The 21,411-nt window shown below is 36.1% G+C and overlaps 1 protein-coding gene across 1 annotated transcript in view; it reads left to right on the plus strand.

The window, feature by feature from the left end:
• The window catches only part of ADGRV1 (adhesion G protein-coupled receptor V1), a 542,977-nt gene that overhangs the window by 40,091 nt on the left and 481,475 nt on the right, over positions 1–21,411 (plus strand). The window contains exons 13-21 of the mRNA XM_068534844.1: positions 2,886–3,012; positions 3,941–4,126; positions 4,884–5,064; positions 5,777–5,940; positions 7,241–7,364; positions 8,395–8,661; positions 18,910–19,036; positions 19,689–19,906; positions 20,425–21,168. Coding sequence (XP_068390945.1) covers positions 2,886–3,012; positions 3,941–4,126; positions 4,884–5,064; positions 5,777–5,940; positions 7,241–7,364; positions 8,395–8,661; positions 18,910–19,036; positions 19,689–19,906; positions 20,425–21,168 — 2,138 coding nt within the window. The remainder of the gene's footprint in view (positions 1–2,885; positions 3,013–3,940; positions 4,127–4,883; positions 5,065–5,776; positions 5,941–7,240; positions 7,365–8,394; positions 8,662–18,909; positions 19,037–19,688; positions 19,907–20,424; positions 21,169–21,411) is intronic.

Raw genomic sequence — 21,411 nt, forward strand, 5'->3', positions numbered from 1 at the left:
TACAGTAAGTTACAATAAAATATTGCAACAAAAAATAATTAACACTTTATTGTGATAGCATTTACGATTTTCTTTTAATGTCAAATTCAAATGAAAATTTTCTATATTTCAGTTAAATAGAGATAAATGTTGCCCTGGTACTGAATGATTTATGATGCTTTTAATACCATACTAATTAAAAATATTTTGTTGTTTAGTTCTCACCAAATCAGAAACAATATTATTATGCCAATTTATTTCAGAAAAAATTGTAATATATGTAGTATACAACTCCTTATTTATAGTGTTATTTGACTTGAAAAATGAAGCACTAGGACTCTACATTCTGACATGTTTCTCCAGGCTGTTTAAAAATACAGCACATTGGGAATTTGGCAAAGTGTTTAGATTTCCTGATATGAAGTTATATTTAAGTAATATTTGTCATAATTAAAAGATACAGTGATATCTTTTGGCTTCTTGCGTATATTCCTATGCAAATGATGAAAGGTATGTATTTCTCTGCTGATAGAGTTTTTATATTTTCAAACAATAACTGGCTTTAGATCTGAGGATGTGGGATTTTATTTTTTTGAAACCTAATTAAAGCTACTAAGTAATTAAAAGTCGGGCTGAATGAAATTTGCTCAGCTGCTGTGGTTTTGTGAGCATGCACAGAGCTTGGCAGCCTCCAGCGCCTTGGAGCAGGCCTGGAAAGGAATGTCTTCAATGGGTCTTGACGTGCTGGCTGGTCATGGGGTCATCTTCCCTAAGTGGGAACTGCCGAACCTTTTGCTAGCATTTGTGAATAGCAAAGAACCCAGTGTGCAGAGTTCCCTTAAAGTGAATATGACTAGCTTGTGCGGGGGGGAGGGAAAAAAGAGAGCTTTCTTTAGCTTTATTTTTACCCTGCCATTCACATTTCTAACAGTATTGGTGAGATTCTGGCAAATAGTGTCTCTGTCTTTCCCTCCCCCCACCCCCGCCCGCCCCGCTCCCCCCCTTCTTTCTGTGTTGACAGGGTAGAAACCGAAAGGTTTGTCGTGTATTTTGGGTAAGTGTGCTAAAGAATGTCTTGTTTTTGGTGATTCAACATTTTGCTTTGCAAGTCAATGTTTTGGACAAGGCTGCTGTTCTGCATGACCACCAGTCTTGAGAAAGTTTGCTTGTCCACCTGCCTGTGCATGCTTTGTGTGTCCTTTTATCTTCTAATGATAAGCTTATATGAAGTTTTTTTTTTTTTGTATTAAGAGTTTTAAATTATGAATGCATTTAAGATATCTGATAAAATTTTTGAGAATTTATGTAATTCCATGTTTTGAAGAACTTAAAAATTTAAACTTTCCTGATAGTGTACATATAACCAAGAGAACAATTAGTGTCCTTTGCTTGTGAGATTCTTACTTAACATCTTTTATGAATCTTGTGGTTTAACAAAGAATTCAGAAGCAGGGCGCTCATCTCTTCCATTGGTTTTTGAGTGCATCTAAGCAATTTCTTGCCTACATTCTCTCAGTTGTCGTATAAAGAACTTTGCAAAAATTTGCCTTTTTCCAAAAGGGTAGCACATTAAAAATAAATTCATTTGTTTAATGCTCAGAATGGATTTTTATATTTCACATTCTGATCGTGTTTTTTTTGTCTCTTAGCTTATATGGACATAGGAAATTTTAATTAATTAGAATATCAATGTAAATGAAATATGGGCAAATTTGCTATGAAAATTTGCTATTAAAAATTTTGCTATGAAAAAAATATGACTGCATTAATAATATAAAAAGGATAACTATCTTATTATTTGGATTATATCTTCTGTGGCCACTAGTATACTAGGTACTGGCTGTCAGATTTCCAAAAGCTGGGGAAGGATGTTAATTCAGATTCTCTATTACACAGGAAGTGTGCTGTCCTTTTTATATATTAATTGTGACTGCATTGTAATTTTGAGGTCTGATCGGCAGTACTTTTTGATTCAATAGAAAGTGACATTTGGAAGGGTTTAGAACAGCTTGCAGGATTGAGAATTCTCAAAGAGTATGCTGGCTTTTAAACCCTCAGAGCCTTACAGTCCTCGTTCCTTTGATCATTCTAATTATAGACTGAACATAAAAACCAGAAATAAAAAACATCTTGGTTTAATATATTCCTTTGAGATTTGTATAGGAATTGCTATAGCATGTCCCGTATCTCAGATCTATTCTATTCCATTTTTTTTAATGTATGTCACGCATTTTCTTTTGTTTTATTATTTTCTTTGGTTTTATTCTTTTGTTTTTTTTTTTATTTGTAATAAAACAAAAGAAAATGCGTGAGGTTAAAATCAAGGTGAATAGAATCATGTTAAAGGTCACAAAATATTTCTAAAATCTAATCACAATTTTATTTTTGGTCAGTGCGTCTTGCTTTAGTCCAAGCAGTTAACCAACTTGTATTCAGTTAGTATAATCTTATGCAATGAGTTTTTTTTGTTTAAAAGAAATTCAAGTGTATGTAAAGTTAAAACAATTTTATTTAAATTATTTTTAAACTACATGTTACAAATTAACTTTTTCTAAAACTGGAAACAAATCTGTGAATTTGATACTACTTTATAAAATATATTTAAACCTTTGATTAATGTATTTTTAATGTACATATGCAGTGTTTGGTTTCAGTCAAATATGAAAGAACCAATGAATTCAGAAATAGAAGTTCTCCCATAAATGTTACCAGTAAAACGGTTTTGATCTGAAGTGATTTTAATACACTTAAATTCAACTTAAATTTTACCTCCTAATAACCTTCATATTCATTATCTGAAGTGTTGTAAATATTTAAAATAAGACTTCAAAATTCAGAAGTAAGACTATAGGTAGTCTATAATACTTAAAAAGCCTATAAGACTTTTTCCCCTCTGACTTCTCCAGGGTCAACGTGGAAAACCAAGTGCTGAAATCTGGATATACAAGCCGTGACCTAATTATTTTGGAAAATGATGATCCTGGGGGAATTTTTGAATTTTCTCCTGCTTCCAGAGGACCCTATATTATAAAAGTAAGTATGAAAGAAACTTCAATCTATTCTGTACTCACAGCGTCAAAAGAACAATCTCGAAGGATTTAAACTTTTATGGACTTTTTTTTTCCTGTCCTATATATGGTACTTTACTGGCAAGAACACATCACTATTATTGTTATAATCATATAGATAACATATAATGAGGGCCTTCTATATTCTATTCCCTGTTCTAAGCACTTTGTAGTCACAGCCCTTAATCTTCACAATGTGTTAAAGAGGTCTGTGCTCTATTTCACATTTTACAAACGTGAAAAGAGACACATTGGCATTTCTAGCTGAGCCTTAGACACACTGCTTAAAGTTGTGATGCAAAACCTATTCAGTCCAAAATTCAGGGTGTGTGATTCTTTTGTTTTTTTTTAAATACAGTTTTGAAAGGTTACTTTCTGTTTACAGTTAGTACAAAATATTGGCTGTATTCCCCATGCTGTACTATATATCTTTGAGCCTGTCCTACACCCAATAGTTTGTACCTCCTCTCTCCCACCTCTCTATTGCCCCTCCATGCACAGGTAACCACTAGTTTGTTCCTGTATCTGAATCTGCTTATTTTTTTTTTTTTTGTTATATTCACTAGTATGTTGTACTTTTTAGATTCCACGTATAAGTGATAACATACAGTGTTTGTCTTTCTCTGTCTGACTTACTTCATTCAGCATAATGCCCTCCAAGTCATCCATGTTGCTTCAAATGGCAAAATTTCGTTCTTTTTAATGGCTGAGTAGTATTCCATTGTATATATATCTATATATCTATATATATATGTATATATATATATATACACACCACATCTTCATTCACCTGTTGATGAACACTTAGGTTGCTTTCATATTTTGGCAATTATAAATAATGCTATGAACATTGGGGTGCATGTATCTTTTTGAATTTTGTGGATTTTTTTAAGGAAGGAGAATCTGTAGAGCTCCACATCATCCGTTCCAGGGGAGCTCTTGTTAAGCAGTTTCTACACTACCGAATAGAGCCAAGAGATAGCAATGAATTCTATGGGAACACAGGGGTACTGGAATTTAAACCTGGGGAAAGGGAGATCATAATCACCTTGCTAACAAGATTGGATGGGATACCAGAGGTATGGGATTTTATTTTTTCTGTGTGCTTTTGTGGAAAGTTGATAGTACCTTGTATATTATGAATATAAATATTTTGAACATTGGCAAGGAGATACAGGAAAGGAAGCGGGCAAGAAAAGATTGAGAAGTGCTTATGTTTGGAAAATTAAAAAAAACAAGCTTAAAAAACAAAGTAAGACTTATTCCAATTTGAATTGTCCATGTTTGTCCTACGTAAAGCAATACCAAACAATCTGAAATGTTCAGTGTGTAATCAGTTTTCATCTCCTTTTAGGTTTATGTATGTTAAACCTTATTTTATGTAGTCTGTATTGACTGAACTTTCAGTGATACAGTTTTGAACTGAAGAAATTTTTCTGTGAAATTACTCTTTTAAAGGAAATAAGTTTTAGTTGTATATTACGGGAATCAGGTATTGTTCCATTATGTTTGCACACCGTTGCATATGTAGCTTTTACATTAATTTTATTTTATTTACTCTTATTAGTTTAAATGACTAGATCATCAGTGATAAGGTTAAGTCTTCTTACAATTTTAATATAGTATCATGGTTTATCTTTTCCCTTTTTGAATAATGTATACTTATATCTGATGTCTCTCTTAATTGATGGAAGGATGTTAAAAATTAAAAAATACCAGCTTTGTTTTTTCAGTGAGTGGCATGTTTGTGAAAAACTGATTCTTGAATACATATATTCTTATTTCCCCTGAAAATTTCAACTTTATATTTTTCCTAATTTGGCATGTTCATTTTAGTTGGATGAACATTATTGGGTGGTCCTCAGCAGCCATGGTGAATGGAAAAGCAAGTTGGGAAGTGCTACAGTTGTCAACATAACGATTCTAAAAAATGATGATCCTCATGGGATTATAGAATTTGTTTCTGATGATCTAATTGTTACGATAAATGAAAGTAAAGGAGACGATACCTATAGTGGTAATTTATTCTACTTTTTATATTCTATTACTGTTTACTGAAGAAGACATTAGTCATATTTTTAGTTTATTTCTTTAGTAAATAGTTACTTTTAGTTGTCCAACTGCTGAGAAATTATATGTAGTACAGAAATTGGTGTTTTAAAAAATCATATTGCTATTTTTATTTCTTGCATAGTATTGTGATGATGACTTCAGTTATATTTTGATTTCAATTAACCATATGTGGTAGAACTCAAACACTCAAAAGAATGAGTTGAGTCAAATAGGAAAAACTAAGAGTTACTGCTAGGGAACTACTGCAGTGGCACGAAATGAGATGTATTGATAGGTTATTTTTAGAGCCGTGTCTGTCTGGGTAAGAAAATCACTTTTGAGTATGCAGCTTCCTCTAGCTGCCCTTAACAAATATCCTTATAGGACTTTGTGATAGGTGTACCTAAGTAGTCACCATTCTGCTCCTTTTGCTGAATGACTTTTAAAATCGCAAACTGTGATAGAAAAGATCAAGTCCATTTATTTTATCAATTGTATACCTACAGAGGTAAGACTAGGTTAATTTATATGTATACCTTGAGGCTGGGCTAAGGAAATAATTGGTTTTTATTAAAAAGAGGGCTTATTTTTACTTTTATTTGAACAATTTCTTCACTCATCATTTTAAAATTGTTTAATATATGCTCATATATGTTATACCCATTTGTATTTCACAGCTGTTTATGGTGTAATAAGAAATCGAGGCAACTTTGGTGATGTTAATGTATCATGGGTGGTTAGTCCAGACTTTACACAAGATGTATTTCCTGTTCAAGGGACTATTTTCTTTGGAGATCAGGAATTTTCAAAAAATATCACCATTTACTCCCTTCCAGATGAGGTAAATGTTACACATATGACTCTCTCTTTTTTTGTTTAATAATTATTTTTTAAAATAATTAAACATCTGGTAATGTACTTTGTCATGAGAGTATGTGATAAAGCAGCAGCCCCCAACCTTTTTGGCACCAGGGACCGGTTTTGTGGAAGACAATTTTTCCACTGATGGGGGGGGGGCAGGGGGCGGGGGATGGTTCAGACGGTAATGTGAGCGATGGGGAGCGGCCGCTGAAGCTTCACTCGCTCACCTGCCGCTCACCTCCTGCTGTGTGGCCCGGTTCCTAACAGGCTGCCGTGGCCCGGGGGTTGGGGACCCCTGTAAAGAACTCATGTGATAATGTCTGGCTCTAAGCCAAAATAGAAATATTATTTTTGGTTTCCCTGAAAGCATTTTTAACTCTTAGAACCGACAGTCGCTGGTGACACTGCGTAGGTGTCAAATATCAGGGATTCATACTTGTGAGAGAGGTTAAGCACTTGGTTTGTACTTAGGCCCTTTGAGGATGAGGGCACCATCTACCAAGTATCCTATGGTGCACCCTCAGAATCAGGACGTTGGACCAGGTGGATGGTGGATTCAGGGTAATGCAGAGAAAGAAGTTAGTAACCATGGGGTGGACCTTTCTGAGGGACACTGTGCTTCGAGTAGGTATGGAAACCTGTCTCCTTTCCTTCACACTTGTGCCTCGAGAGACAAAGTTCCAACACTGTTCCATTTTAGGATCTGGAGAAGACCGGCTTACATGGATGAGAAAGAGAAGCAGTGTCCCCCTGGGGAGCCACATAGGCTCAGATATGTGGGGAGTCTCATCTTGTTAGGACAGGGGAATGAGGTCTTTGTGCTGTACTTCGGTGAAACTTAAGTAAGGTTTGTAAGGGGCCTTTGAGAGCTAGCTGGGCTTTTGTTATGATTATGAATTCTGTTCTGTGTCAAAAAGTTATTTTTCTGTTCCATTGTTTTTCCTTAAAAACAATATATATCCCATTTTCTTATAGAAATAACTTAAGCTATGTAGTATTTCTGTTTTTAACTTATATAAGGCAAAATATCTCTATTTCCCTTAAATTTTATAGTGAGTCAAAATAAAGTGACTGTTTGGATGAATGTACATTAAAATTTTGAGGGATTCTGAGGCCTACTTGAATAATTTAGAGTGGTTCTGCCTCAGAAGTAGAAACGAACATTAGTACTGTTATTAATAAAGCTCTTTTTTTAAAAAGATAAAAATAATTTAGGAATATGTAGTGGAATTACTTATACAAATCACCTGACTAAAAGCATGTGTAACATTTTCCAAAAGATTCCAGAGGAAATGGAGGAATTTACCATTATCCTACTTAATGCCACTGGAGGAGCTAAAATAGGAAATAAAACTACTGCAACTCTGAGGATTAGAAGAAACGATGACCCCATTTATTTTGCAGGTGGTATTGCTTTCTTATTTGAGTGAGTTCACATCTTTCTTGAACCGTATAAAAATACTTTTTTTCAATAATTGTTTTAAGTGAACATTTTCAATAAAGCACAATTGTTGCTTGTTTAAATAGGATTTCATAATTTGTTTGGATGATCATTATTCAATCTCTTTGACATTTTCACAAATACTTTAAAGAATCTTCTGCAGGAAAAAGAAAAGAAAAGAAGTACTATTTTGTTAGCTTTGTTCTCCTCCCACTTTTAAATTCCAAGGTATTTTCTTTCCATTGTGCAAAAGGGAACACTCTTCCACATAACCTCTTCCAGTACACAGTGTAGCCAGTTCAGGGTCTGCGTATTGTACTTAATGAATGGTTACTTACTATAATTACTATTATTTAATGGACATATAAGTTAACGTATAAATTAAGGTTTCCCCATTTTTGCCACTTTAATGCTTTCTTTAGAACTGTCTTTTCCACCTGAGACATCTTTTAGTTTTATTTGGTATGTAATCTACTGGTATCTAATTCTTTCTTAAATCATTTTTGCAAGCTGTTCAATTTACAACTGTAGGACACTTAAACCTCTTGAGTATTATGGATTTATATTTTAACCTTCAGTTAACATGTACTTAATGAGTTAGTCCTGTGTTCAGTCTTCTACTAACCCTGTAGAAGAAGTGGCAAAAATAAAACCTAAGATATCTGGGCCTATTCTCAAGGAACTTATGGCCTAAATTTGAAAATAAAGTGTATGAAACAGTAGGCAGAGGATTCCAGATAGTATGTAATTTAATGACAAACTGGGTGTTGAAGGCAATGGGTTCCATAAGAGTCAAGGCAAGAGGAAGGCCATTGACTAGAAGTAATCAGAGGAGACCTCTTGTAGACGTTGGGATCAGAGCTGAGTCTTTAAGTAAAGACACAGTGGAGGTCATTTCTTGTAGGGAGCACGGAGAAACATATGTGATCTGAAAATATGTAGATGGAATCAGAAAAGCTCACACGTTTCTTCTTTTCTTTATGAATATTTCAGAACCTCGTGTAGTGAGGGTTCGGGAAGGTGAGACTGCTGACTTTATAGTTCTCAGAAATGGATCTGTTGATGTTGCCTGCACTGTCCAATATGCTACCATGGATGGGAAGGCTACCGCCAGAGAGGGAGACTTTGTTCCCATTGAAAAAGGAGAAATGCTTGTTTTTGCCGTTGGAAGTAGAGAGCAGAACATATCTGTATTCGTTAATGAAGATGATGTCCCAGAAACAGATGAGTCCTTTTATATAATCCTCTTTAATTCAACAGGTAAATAAATTACATTTATGGCAGATCTGTTGTTTCAGTGCTTTTATGAGATGACATTAAGCACTTAACTGTCACCTGGGATTGTTCAAGAGCAAAATTGTTTATTTCATTGCTTTCTTGAGGGAAGGGCTGAGGAATATATGTGTTGAGACTTCGTGTACCTGGTATACTCTACGTCATTATTCTTAATCTTTTTTCACAATACAGCACACATAGAAAATTATGTTATTATTATATGAGGAATAGAAATCTTTTAGCTAAAGCTACCCTAAGTCTTTTCTAGTCATCCAAAGGCTTAGGGCATCTGTAGTCTCTTCCCTCCTAGCAGGCTGCTGGGCATAGTGGTTGGGAAGCTGCATTCTGTGGGTGACTTGAGCCCACTTGGCTCTACAGCCACAATGCATGACAATTTGCAGGAGGGGAAATTCCATCTTCTCCATGCTATAAATGAAGCAGGATGTTTTGTCCCCATTATATGGGTCCTGAGAATGTTTTCACCCCATCTTTAGTAAATTAGAGGGATTATAGCTTCTTTTGGTATTTATTTTATTCTTTTAAGAGTACATAGAGTTATTTTTTTCCTTAATCTTTTAGAGTAAGTTGAAGACATGATACTCTATCACCCCTGAATACACGAGTGTGTTTTTTCCTATATACTAGGACATTTTACTACATAACCACAATGTGACCATTGAAATCAGGTTAACATTAATATAATTACTGCCTCGGACCCCATTCAGATTTCTCCAGTTTAACCAACAATGTCCTTTCTAGCAAAAATGATCCTTTCCTAAATTATGCATTGCATTTAACTGCTGTGTCTCTTTAATCTCTTCAGTCCGGAATAGAGTCTTTCCTTGACTTGCATGACCTTTATAATATAGAAGATTACAGGGCAGTTCTTTTGTTGAATGGCCTTCATTTTGGTTTGTTTGATGTTCCTCATTATTAGATTCAGGCTTTGCATCCTTGGCAGGAATTTCATAGATGCAGTTCTGTGTTCCAATTATATCCCTTCTGTTGGCGCATGATTTTGTTTTGTCCCTTTACTGCCATGTTTACTTAGACCACTGTTTAGGTGGTGACTGACAGGCTTCTCTACTGTACTTTTGTTCCTTTGTAATTAATAAATATTTTGTGGGGGAGATAGTTTATGTAAATATCCTGTTACTCATCAAACTTTCAATTTTTTCATTGATATATTTATCAGTATGGACTCATGATTTCTGTTTAATGCAGTCGGTTATATTTCGCTATCATTTTTCTTTTTTAACATCTTTATTGGAGTGTAATTGCTTTACAGTGGTGTGTTAGTTTCCACTTTATAACAAAGTGAATCAACTATACATATACATGTACCCCCATATCTCCTCCCTCTTGCGTCTCCCTCCCACCCTCCCTATCCCACCCCTCTAGGTGGTCACAAAGCACCGAGCTGCTCTCCCTGTGCTATGTGGCTGCTTCCCATTAGCTTCCCATTAGTTTCACATTTGGTAGTGTATATATGTCCATACCACTCTCTCACTTCGTCCCAGCTTACCCTTCCCCCTCCCCGTGTCCTCAAGTCCATTCTCCACATCTGTGTCTTTATTCCTGTCCTACCCCTAGGTTCTTCAGAACCATTTTTTTTTTTTTTTTTAGATTCCATATATATATATGTGTTAGCATACGGTATTTGTTTTTCTCTTCCTGACTTACTTCGCTCTGTATGACAGACTCTAGGTCCATCTGCGTCACTACAAATAACTCAATTTCGTTTCTTTTCATGGCTGAGTAATAGTCCATTGTCTATATGTGCCACAACTTCTTTATCCATACATCTGTCAACGGACACTTAGGTTGCTTCCACGTCCTGGCTATTGTAAATAGAGGTGCAATGAACATTGTGGTACATGACTTTTTGAAGTATGGTTTTCTCAGGGTACATGCCCAGTAGTGGGATTGCTGGGTCGTATGGTAGTTCTATTTTTAGTTTTTTAAGGAACCGCCATACTCTTCTCCATAGTGGCTGTATCAACTTACATTCCCACCAACAGTGCAAGACGGTCCCCTTTTCTCCACACCCTCTCCAGCATTTATTGTTGTAGATTTTTTGATGATGGCCATTCTCACTGGTATGAGGTGATACGTCATTGTAGTTTTGATTTGCATTTCTCTAATGATTAGTGGTGTTGAGCATCCTTTCATGTTTTTTTGGCAATCTGTATATCTTCTTTGGAGGAATGTCTATTTAGGTCTTCTACCCATTTTTGGATTGGGTTGTTTGTTTTTCTGATATTCAGCTGCATGAGCTGCTTGTATGTTTTGGAGATTAATCCTTTATCAGTTGCTTCATTTGCAAATATTTTCTCCCATTCTGAGGGTTGTCTTTTCATCTTGTTTATGTTTTCCTTTGCTGTGCAAAAGCTTTGAAGTTTCATTAGGTCCCATTTGTTTATTTTTGTTTTTATTTCCATTTCTCTAGGAGGTGGGTTAGAAAGGATCTTGCTGTGATGTATGTCATAGAGTGTTCTGCCTATGTTTTCCTCTAAGAGTTTGATAGTGTCTGGCTTTACACTTAGGTCTTTAATCCATTTTGAGTTTATTTTTGTGTATGATATTAGGGAGTGTTCTAATTTCATTCTTTTACATGTAACTGTCCATTTTTCCCAGCACCACTTATTGAAGAGGCTGTCTTCTCTCCATTGTATATTCTTGCCTCCTTTATCAAAAATAAGGTGACTATAGGTGTGTGGGTTTATCTCTGGGCTTTCTATCCTGTTCCATTGATCTATATTTCTGTTTTTGTGCCAGTACCATACTCTCTTGATTTCTGTAGCTTTGTTGTATAGTCTGAAGTCAGGGAGCCTGATTCCTCCAGCTCCATTTTTCTTTCTCAAGATTGCTTTGGCTATTCGGGGTCTTTTGTGTTTCCATACAAATTGTGAAATTTTTTGTTCTAGTTCTGTGAAAAATGCCATTGGTAGTTTGATAGGGATTGCATTGAATCTGTAGATTGCTTTGGGTAGTATAATCATTTTCACAATGTTGATTCTTCAATCGAAGAACATGGTATATCTCTCGATCTGTTTGTATCATCTTTAATTTCTTTCATCAGTGTCTTACAGTTTTCTGCATACAGGTCTTTTGTCTCCTTAGGTAGGTTTATTGGTAGGTATTTTATTCTTTTTGTTGCAGTAGTAAATGGGAGTGTTTCCTTAATTCCTCTTTCAGATTTTTCATCATCATTAGTGTATGGGAATGCAAGAGATTTCTGTGCATTAATTTTGTATCCTGCTACTTTACCAGATTCATTGATTAGCTCTAGTAGTTTTCTGGTAGCATCTTTAGGATTCTCTATGTATAGTATCATGTCATCTGCAAACAGTGACAGCTTTACTTCTTCTTTTCTGATTTGGATTCCTTTCATTTCTTTTTCTTCTCTGATTGCTGTGGCTAAAACTTCCAAAACTATGTTGAATAATAGTGGTGAGAGTGGACAACCTTGTCTTGTTCTTGATCTTAGAGGAAATGGTTTCAGTTTTTCACCATTGAGAACGATGTTGGCTGTGGGTTTGTCATATATGGCCTTTATTATGTTGAAGTAAGTTCCCTCTATGCCTGCTTTCTGGAGGGTTTTTATCATAAATGGGTGTTGAATTTTGTCAAAAGCTTTTTCTGCATCTATTGAGATGATCGTATGGTTTTTCTCCTTCAGTTGGTTGGTATGGTTTATCACATTGAGTGATTTGTGATTATTGAAGAATCCTTGCATCCCTGGGATAACCCCCACTTGATCATGGTGTATGATCCTTTTAATGTGCTGTTGGATTCTGTTTGCTAGTATTTTGTTGACGATTTTTGCATCTGTGTTCATCAGTGCTATTGGCCTGTAGTTTTCTTTCTTTGTGATGTCTTTGTCTGGTTTTGGTATCAGGGCGATGGTGGCCTCGTAGAATGAGTTTGGGAGTGTTCCTCCCTCTGCTATATTTTGGAAGAGTTTGAGAAGGATAGGTGTTAGCTCTTCTCTAAATGTTTGATAGAATTTCCCTGTGAAACCATCAGGTCCTAAGCTTTTCTTTGCTGGAATATTTTTAATCACACTTTCAATTTCAGTGTTTGTCTGGTCTCTTTATATTTTCTATTTCTTCCTGGTTCAGTTTCGGAAGATTGTACTTTTCTAAGAATTTGCCCATTTCTTCCAGGTTGTCCATTTTATTGGCATAGAGTTGCTTGTAGTAATGTCTCATGATTCTTTGTATTTCTGCAGTGTCAGTTGTTACTTCTCCTTTTTCATTTCTAATTCTATTGATTTGAGTCTTCTCCCTTTTTTTCTTGATGAGTCTGGCTAATGGTTTATCAATTTTGTTTATCTTCTCAAAGAATCAGCTTTTTGTTTTATTGATCTTTGCTACTGTTTTCTTCATTTCTTTTTCATTTATTTCTGATCTGATCTTTATGATTTCTTTCCTTCTGCTAACTTTGGGGTTTTTTTTTGTTCTTCTTTCTCTAATTGCTTTAGGTGTAAGGTTAGGTTGTTTATTTGAGATGTTTCTTGTTTCTTGAGGTAGGATTGTATTGGTATAAACTTCCCTCTTAGAACTGCTTTTGCTGCATCCCATAGGTTTTTGGGTCATCGTGTTTTCATTGTCATTTGTTTCTAGGTATTTTTTTGATTTCTTCTTTGATTTCTTCAGTGATCTCTTGGTTATTTAATAGTGTATTGTTTAGCCTCCATGTGTTTGTATTTTTTACAGATTTTTTCCTATAATTGATATCTATTCTCATAGCGTTGTGGTCGGAAAAGATACTTGATACGATTTCAATTTTCTTAAATTTAGCAAGGCTTGATTTGTGACCCAAGATATGATCTATCCTGGAGAATGTTCCATGAGCACTTGAGAAGAAAGTGTATTCTGTTGTTTTTTGGATGGAATGTCCTATAAATATCAATTAAGTCCATCTCATTTGAAGTATCATTTAAAGCTTGTGTTTCCTTATGTATTTTCAATTTGGATGATCTGTCCATTGGTGAAGGTGGGGTGTTGAAGTCCCCTACTATGATTGTGTTACTGTCAATTTCCCCTTTTATAGCTGTTAGCATTTGCTTTATGTATTGAGGTACTCCTGTATTGGGTTCATAAATATTTACAACTGTTAGGTCTTCTTCTTGGATTGATCCCTTGATCATTATTTAGTGTCCTTCTTTGTCTCTTGTAATAATCTTTAAGTCTATTTTGTCTGATATGAGAATTGCTACTCCATCTTTCTTTTGATTTCCATTTGCATGGAATACCTTTTTCCATCCCCTCACTTTCAGTCTGTTTGTGTCCCTAGGTCTGAAGTGGGTCTCTTGTAGACAGCATATATACGGGTCTTGTTTTTGTATCCATTCAGTCAGTCTATGTGTTTTGGTTGGAGCATTTAATCCATTTACATTTAAGGTAGGTATCGATATGTATGTTCCTATTTCCGTTTTCTTAATTATTTTTGGTTTGTTATTGTAGGTCTTTTCCTTCTCTTTTGTTTCCTGCCTAGAGAAGTTCCTTTAGCATTTGTTGTAAAACTGGTTTGGTGGTGCTGAATTCTCTTAGCTTTTGCTTGTTTGTCTGTAAAAGTTTTAATTTCTCCTTTGAATCTGAATGAGATCCTTGCTGGGAAGAGTAATCTTGGTTATAGGTTTTTCCCTTTGATCACTTTAAATATGTCCTGCCACTCCCTTGTGGCTTGCAGAGTTTCTGCTGAAAGATCATCTGTTAACATTATGGGGATTCCCTTGTATGTTATTAGTTGTTTTTCCCTTGCTGCTTTTAATATTTTTTCTTTGTATTTAATTTTTGATAGTTTGATTAGTATGTGTGTTAGCATGTTTCTCCTTGGATTTATCCGTATGGGACTCTGCGCTTCCTGGACTTGATTGACTGTTTCCTTTCCCATATTAGCAAAGTTTTCAACTATAATCTCTTCAAATATTTTCTCAGTCCCTTTCTTTGTCTCTCCTTCTTGTGGGACCCCTAGAATTCGAATGTTGGTGCATTTAATGTTGTCCCAGAGTTCTCTGAGACTGTCCTCAATTCTTTTCATTCTTTTTTCTTTATTCTGCTCTGTGGTAGTTATTTCCACTATTTTATCTTCCAGGTCACTTATCCGTTCTTCTGCCTCAGTTATTCTGCTATTGATTCCTTCTAGAGAATTTTTAATTTCATTTATTATGTTGTTCATCATTGTTTGCTCTTTAGTTCTTCAAGGTCCTTGTTAAACGTTTCTTGTTTTTTCTCCATTCTATTTCCAAGATTTTGAATCATCTTTACTATCATTACTCTGAATTCTTTTTCAGGTAGACTGCCTATTTCCTCTTCATTTGTTTGGTCTGGTGGGTTTTTATCTTGCTCCTTCATCTGCTGTGTGTTTCTCTGTCTTCTCATTTTGCTTAACTTACTGAGTTTGGGGTCTCCTTTTCACATGCTGCAGGTTTGTAGTTCCCGTTGTTTTTGGTGTCTGCCCCCAATGGCTAAGGTTGGTTCTGTAGGTTGTGTAGGCTTCCTGGTCGTGGGGACTGGTGCCTGTGTTCTGGTAGATGAGGCTGGATCTTGTCTTTCTGGTGGGCAGGACCGTGTCCGGTGGTGTGTTTTGGGGTGTCTGTGACCTTATTATGATTTTAGGCAGCCTCTCTGCTAATGGGTGGGGTTGTGTTCCTGTCTTGCTAGTTGTTTTGCATAGGGTGTCCAGCACTGTAGCTTGCTGGTCGATGAGTGGAGCTGGGTCTTAATGTTGAGATGGAGCTGTCTGGGAGAGCTTTCACCACTTGATATTACCTGGAGCCGGGAGGTCTCTGGTGGACCGATATCCTTAACTCGGCTCTCCCACCTCAGAGGCCCAGGTTTGACACCTGGCCAGAGCACCAAGACCCTGTCAGCCACACGGCTCAGAAGAAAAGGGAGAAAAAAAAAGAAAGAAAAAATAAATAAAGAGAAAGAAAGTTATTAAAATAAAAAATAATAAAAATGATAAATAAAAAATTATTAAAAATAAAAAAATTTAAAAAGTAATTAAAAAATGAAAAAAGAAAGAAAGAAGAGAGCAACCAAACCAAAAAACAAATCCACCAACGATAACAAGTGCTAAGAACTATACTAAAAAAAAAAAAAAAAAAAAAAGGACAGATGGAACCCTAGGACAAATGGTAAAAGCAAAGCTATACAGACAAAATCACACAAAGAAGCATATACATACATACTCACAAAAAGAGAAAAAGGAAAAAAAGATCTTTTGTGAAGTGTGAGGTCTTCTGCCAGCGTTCAGTAGGTTTTCTGTAGGAGTTGTTCCACATGTAGATGTATTTCTGATGTATTTGTGGGGAAGAAGGTGATCTCCACTTGATACTTCTCCGCCATCTTGAAGGTGTCTCAGGAAATTTATTGCAGATGACCTCATCATCTGAGGGGCTCACACGCCACCGCAGTGACTACCTTCGCCTGCCATCCAGTACCCTTCATGGTGACTGCAGCCGCCACCGCTGAGCAACTGACACTAACAACTAACTAGTCTCCCTATTTTGCTATCATTATTTACTTTGATGGTCAGATTGTCCCAGATTTGGCCAGTGGTAGCCTGTTCAAGATGACTTCTTTGTCTTTGTGACCTGTCCCTATTATTCTGTGAGCATTTTCTTACTTCCTGGAACAGCAAGCTATTCCAGACTCATCTTATACTTTCCCTGTCAAAACCTCGAAATGAGTCATTTTTTCAAGAAGCCCTGACTCCTCTTAGTGAGGAATGTTATTTATTTATTTATTTATTTTATTTTTATTATTATTTTTTGGCTGCGTTGGGTCTTCGTTGCTGCGTGGAGGCTTTCTCTAGTTGTGGTGAGCAGGGACTACTCTTTGTTGCGGTGCACGGGCTTCTCATTGCGGTGGCTTCTCTTGTTGCGGAGCGTGGGCTCTTGGCGTGCAGGCCTCAGTAGTTGTGGCTCACGGGCTCTAGAGGAAGGGCTCAGTAGTTGTGGTGCACAGGCTCAGTAGTTGTGGCTCACAGGCTCTAGAGCGCAGGCTCAGTAGTTGTGGTGCACGGGCTTAGTTGCTCCATGGCATGTGGCATCTTCCCAGACCAGGGCTTGAACCCGTGTCCCCTGCATTGGTAGGTGGATTTTTAACCACTGCACTACCAGGGAAAGCCCAAGAATGTTATGTAGAAACCAGGACCTTGGCACTAGGTATGCTAATTATTATTGAGTTTATGGTCCTCCTAGGCCCTCTTACAGAGATAGGGAATATATGTATGTATGTATGAATTTATGTATATACACATGCACATTAACATCTGTAGTTCTGTACCCAACTGTATACATTGAAGACCGTTAGTTCACCTAGGGTCTCCATTTCTATCCAATATCACAAGTTTCATTCTAGTTTTCATATTTATCCCTTCCTCCCCTGGTAATGAGAAATCCAGCTCCCATTATCTTTAATATCAATATATTTACTTATTTGATTAATTCACCCTGTGTGTAACCACTTTTCCATTGCTTCGTTTACCTTCTTCCCACAATGAGACTGCTTTTCTTACTGCAGTAGCGTTCTAGCTTCCTGCTCTAGGCCAACCCCCTACCCTCATGTGGATGCCCTCCCACTCCACTCAGACTCCAACATCGAACCCCAAGCTTTTCTCTGTTGGAGATGCCCTCCTTACCCTGCGTGAGCTCTAACCTTGTGTTGGGTCACTGTGGTGTCCTATCCCTAACTCACAGTGTGCATGCCTACGTTGTGCTCTACCTCTTAGACTGAAATATTCAGAAAGAAGAAGAGGAAAAGAAAGAGATCACTTAATTTTTGTTTGTGCTGTGTCTATCATTCCCCCTATTCCTTTGTCTCTCTCCATTTGTGTCTTTCTTCCTATTCCCCTTCCTCTCCATTATTTTCAGTACCACCTATGACATGCTGCATAACAAATGCACATGATAGCAGAACCCTGCCAAAATTAGGCGTTCTTGTTTTTATTTGTTTTTGTTCGATTTTATGATATATTTTAAGTTATTTTATTACTCCGTAATGTCAGGATATTCCATACAGTTATTTACTGTCTGTTTTTATGTTTTTTTCCTCTTTCCATTTGCTAATTATCAAGTAAGGTTGAGTACAATTGTATATTTATATCAATTATTTTTAATGTGCTGGTTTGCCACATATTTCTGTTTCTCTAATTTTAGTTTTAGGTGTTGTCCTTGTCTAACTTTCAAAGTTTTATTTGTATCAGTTCAGCAAACTTTGATAAATACCAATGACTGAGCATGTACCCTGCTAGGGGATGAAATTGATTAAGAAGCATTTGTCCAAGGACTTAACAGTAATATTGTGTGTGTGTGTGTGTGCGCGCGCCTGTGCCTGAGTGTGTGTACTTGTCAGTGTGTGTGTGTATTAATATAAGGTGATAATCGCTATGCCAGATTGACAAAGTGAGAAGTGCTGTAGGGACACAGTGGAGGATGCACTTAACTTGGGAATTCAAGGAAGAATTCCCGGAAGAGTTGTTGCTTGAGCTGGGTCCTGAGGAGTGAAAAGAGGTGAATAAAGGTTAGGAAGCCTTTTGTTCACAGAGGGAACAGCTCCAGTAAGAGGAAAAGCTATGGACCTCAGGGTAGTGATGAGAAGAGACCTAATTTATTGGCTGTAATGGTGCTAACATGCTGTGGAAACAATTGGAGTAGAAAGGAATCAAGTTCAACACCATAAAGATTGCTTTGTTCTGTGTATGACCAGACCAGACTCTGCTGCCTAAAGGTGGAGATCTAAAGGGAAATATTGGGTTGCCCAAAAGGTTCGTTTGGGTTTTTCCGTAAGATGTTATGGAAAAACCTGAATGAACTTTTTGGCCAATCCAATATTTAAATCAGTGATTCTAATTAATATATCTTATGGGGTAATCCTTTCATTAATTTTTATGAAATGAAAGAATCTACCTCAAAATGTTGACATTTGATAAAGCTATGTTTTTAATTTCTAATTAAACTATTGAGGTGATATTCCTATTGCAAAGAAAAATATCATGTATGTTTTTCAGTAAAGTAGTTCTTCTGTAATTAAACATTTCTTCAGAGACAGGTCACATTAAACTTATTTAGGCATCTCTTTCATTTATTTATGACCTTCAATGAGGAAATTCTTCCTGGAATTTGAACCTTATTTTAAACTGTTTCTTAGTTTAAAAATACAAATTTAACAATAAGTTAATTACTTTTTTGTTATTTTGACTTTTCCATTTTTAATTTAGGTGATACAGTAGTATATCAGTTTGGAATAGCTACAGTGATAATTGAAGCTAATGATGAGCCAAATGGTATTTTTTCCTTGGAGCCCATAGACAAAGCAGTAGAAGAAGGAAAGACTAATTCATTTTGGTAAGCCTATTTGGACAAGGCAAATTCAAAATTGGTTAAAGTAAAATAAAATCTTTACGTATGCAAAAATTTGAAACATTGTTAATCTTTCAAAATTAAAAAAATGGTTAAGAATGGAATTTCAAAGTTGGTAGTCTGAATGAATTGTAAACTTTGTTCATGCTGTTTCCACTTGTTTAAAAAAAAACCCTGACACTTCAGATGGAAAGCAGAAAATACTCTCCCCACCCTCCTTTACCCCACTTCTGTTCCTCGTCAGGACTGAGAGACTTCAATTATCCAAGGTCTTCTGGAATTCTTCTTTCAAATGATATGTGACTACCCTCACCCTAGGCTTTGCTTTTGAAGAACTTTTGCCAATTCTCATCTAAATATTTTTCGATTGGATTTATCTTAGAATTTATCTTTCAGTTTAGACTTCGAAGATTATGATTTTTAAGACGGCTTCTTTTTATTATTTAAAGTTCTACTTCATTCTTCCTTTTCCATGAGATTCTTCATGGTTGCTCAGTAAGAACTGGCTGGCTGGTTTATATTAAAGATGATAAATAGAAAGTGTATTTCTGAGATAATACAGAAAGTTCTCAGTAGATTTAGACTCACTACTTATACATTTTTCATAAAAAATAATTTTCTTTAATTTGTTATACAGGATTTGGAGGCACCGAGGACACTTTGGCAATGTTTCTGTGGCTTGGCAGCTATTTCAGAATGATTCTGTTTTGCAACCTGGACAAGAGTTCTATGAAACTTCAGGCACTGTTAACTTTATGGATGGAGAAGGAGCCAAACCAATAATTCTCCGTGCTTTTCCAGACAAAATTCCTGAATTCAATGAGTTTTATATTTTAAAGCTTGTAAACATTTCAGGTGCTGTGTTTTCTCATCTATTTTATTTTACCACCAAAATTTACTATTTTATGCTGGAATAATTAGAGCTGTATAGAAAATACAGTTAAATGAAGTTTTATGGATGGAGACATATCCATCCTCAAACTTGTAAATAGATTTTTTTCCACACCAAATAGAGTATCTCAAACAAAACATTAATGGTAGTTAGGAAGTACAGATTCATGGTAGCTTAAAGTTGGTCTTCGTACCATAATTTAAATAATCAATTTTCCCATCACTTTTGGTTTTAAGCATGGGAATTAAACCTTTCTAGTTAGTATCCTCTTTTCAGGCTCCACTGGTTGTTAATGAAATTATACTGAACCAGAATACCCTTGAAAATGTGGTGAAAGCCATATGGTGACACTATTGTTCATTGATTAACAAGTAAATTACTTAATGAGAAGTTTGCTAAACAAATTCTTTTTGTCTTCATCTTGTACTAGAAAGTACTCCCAATTCTGCTTTTTCATTCCTTATAAATTATCTTATTACAGGTGGGTCCCCAGGTCCTGGGGGCCAACTAGCAGGAACCGACCTCCAGGTGACAGTCATGATTCCATTCAATGATGATCCCTTTGGAGTTTTTATCTTGGATCCAGAGTGCCTAGAGAGAGAAGTGGCAGAAGATGTCCTCTCAGAAGATGATATGTCTTATATCACCAACTTTACCATTCTGAGGCAGCAGGGTGTCTTCTGTGATGTACGAGTAGGCTGGGAAATACTGTCTAGTGAGTTCACTGCTGGTTTGCCTCCAATGATAGATTTTTTGCTGGCTGGAATTTTTCCCAGCACTGTGCATTCACAACCGCACATGAGGCGTCACCATAGTGGAACAGATGCTTTGTACTTCAGTGGGCTAGAGGGTGCATTTGGAACTGTTAATTCAAAATACCATCCCTCAAGGAACAACTCAATTGCCAACTTTACATTTTCAGCTTGGGTAATGCCCAATGCCAATACGAATGGATTTGTTATAGCAAAGGATGATGGTAACGGAAGCATCTACTATGGGGTAAAAATTCAAACAAATGAATCCCACGTGACACTTTCCCTTCATTACAAAACTCTGGGTTCCAATGCTACATATATCGCCAAGACAACAGTCATGAAATACTTAGAAGAAAATGTTTGGCTGCATCTTCTAATTATCCTCGATGATGGTATAATTGAATTCTACCTTGATGGAAATGCAATGCCCAGAGGAATCAAGAGTCTAAAAGGAGAAGCCATTACTGACGGTGAGTGTTATCTTTACAATTAGGACCCTGAATTTTGAGTTTTTAAAAATTTTGACTTCTTAAAAAGGCTAGTGGGTATTTAAAAATCTGCTTGTGTATTGTTTTATTTATTTATTTATTTATTTTTTTATAAATTTATTTATTTTTGGCTGTGTTGGGTCTTCGTTTCTGTGCGAGGGCTTTCTCTAGTTGCGGAGAGTGGGGGCCACTCTTCATCGTGGTGCACGGGCCTCTCACTGTTGC

This window comes from Eschrichtius robustus, chromosome 2, assembly GCF_028021215.1.
Source record: "Eschrichtius robustus isolate mEscRob2 chromosome 2, mEscRob2.pri, whole genome shotgun sequence".
NCBI lineage: Eukaryota > Metazoa > Chordata > Mammalia > Artiodactyla > Eschrichtiidae > Eschrichtius > Eschrichtius robustus.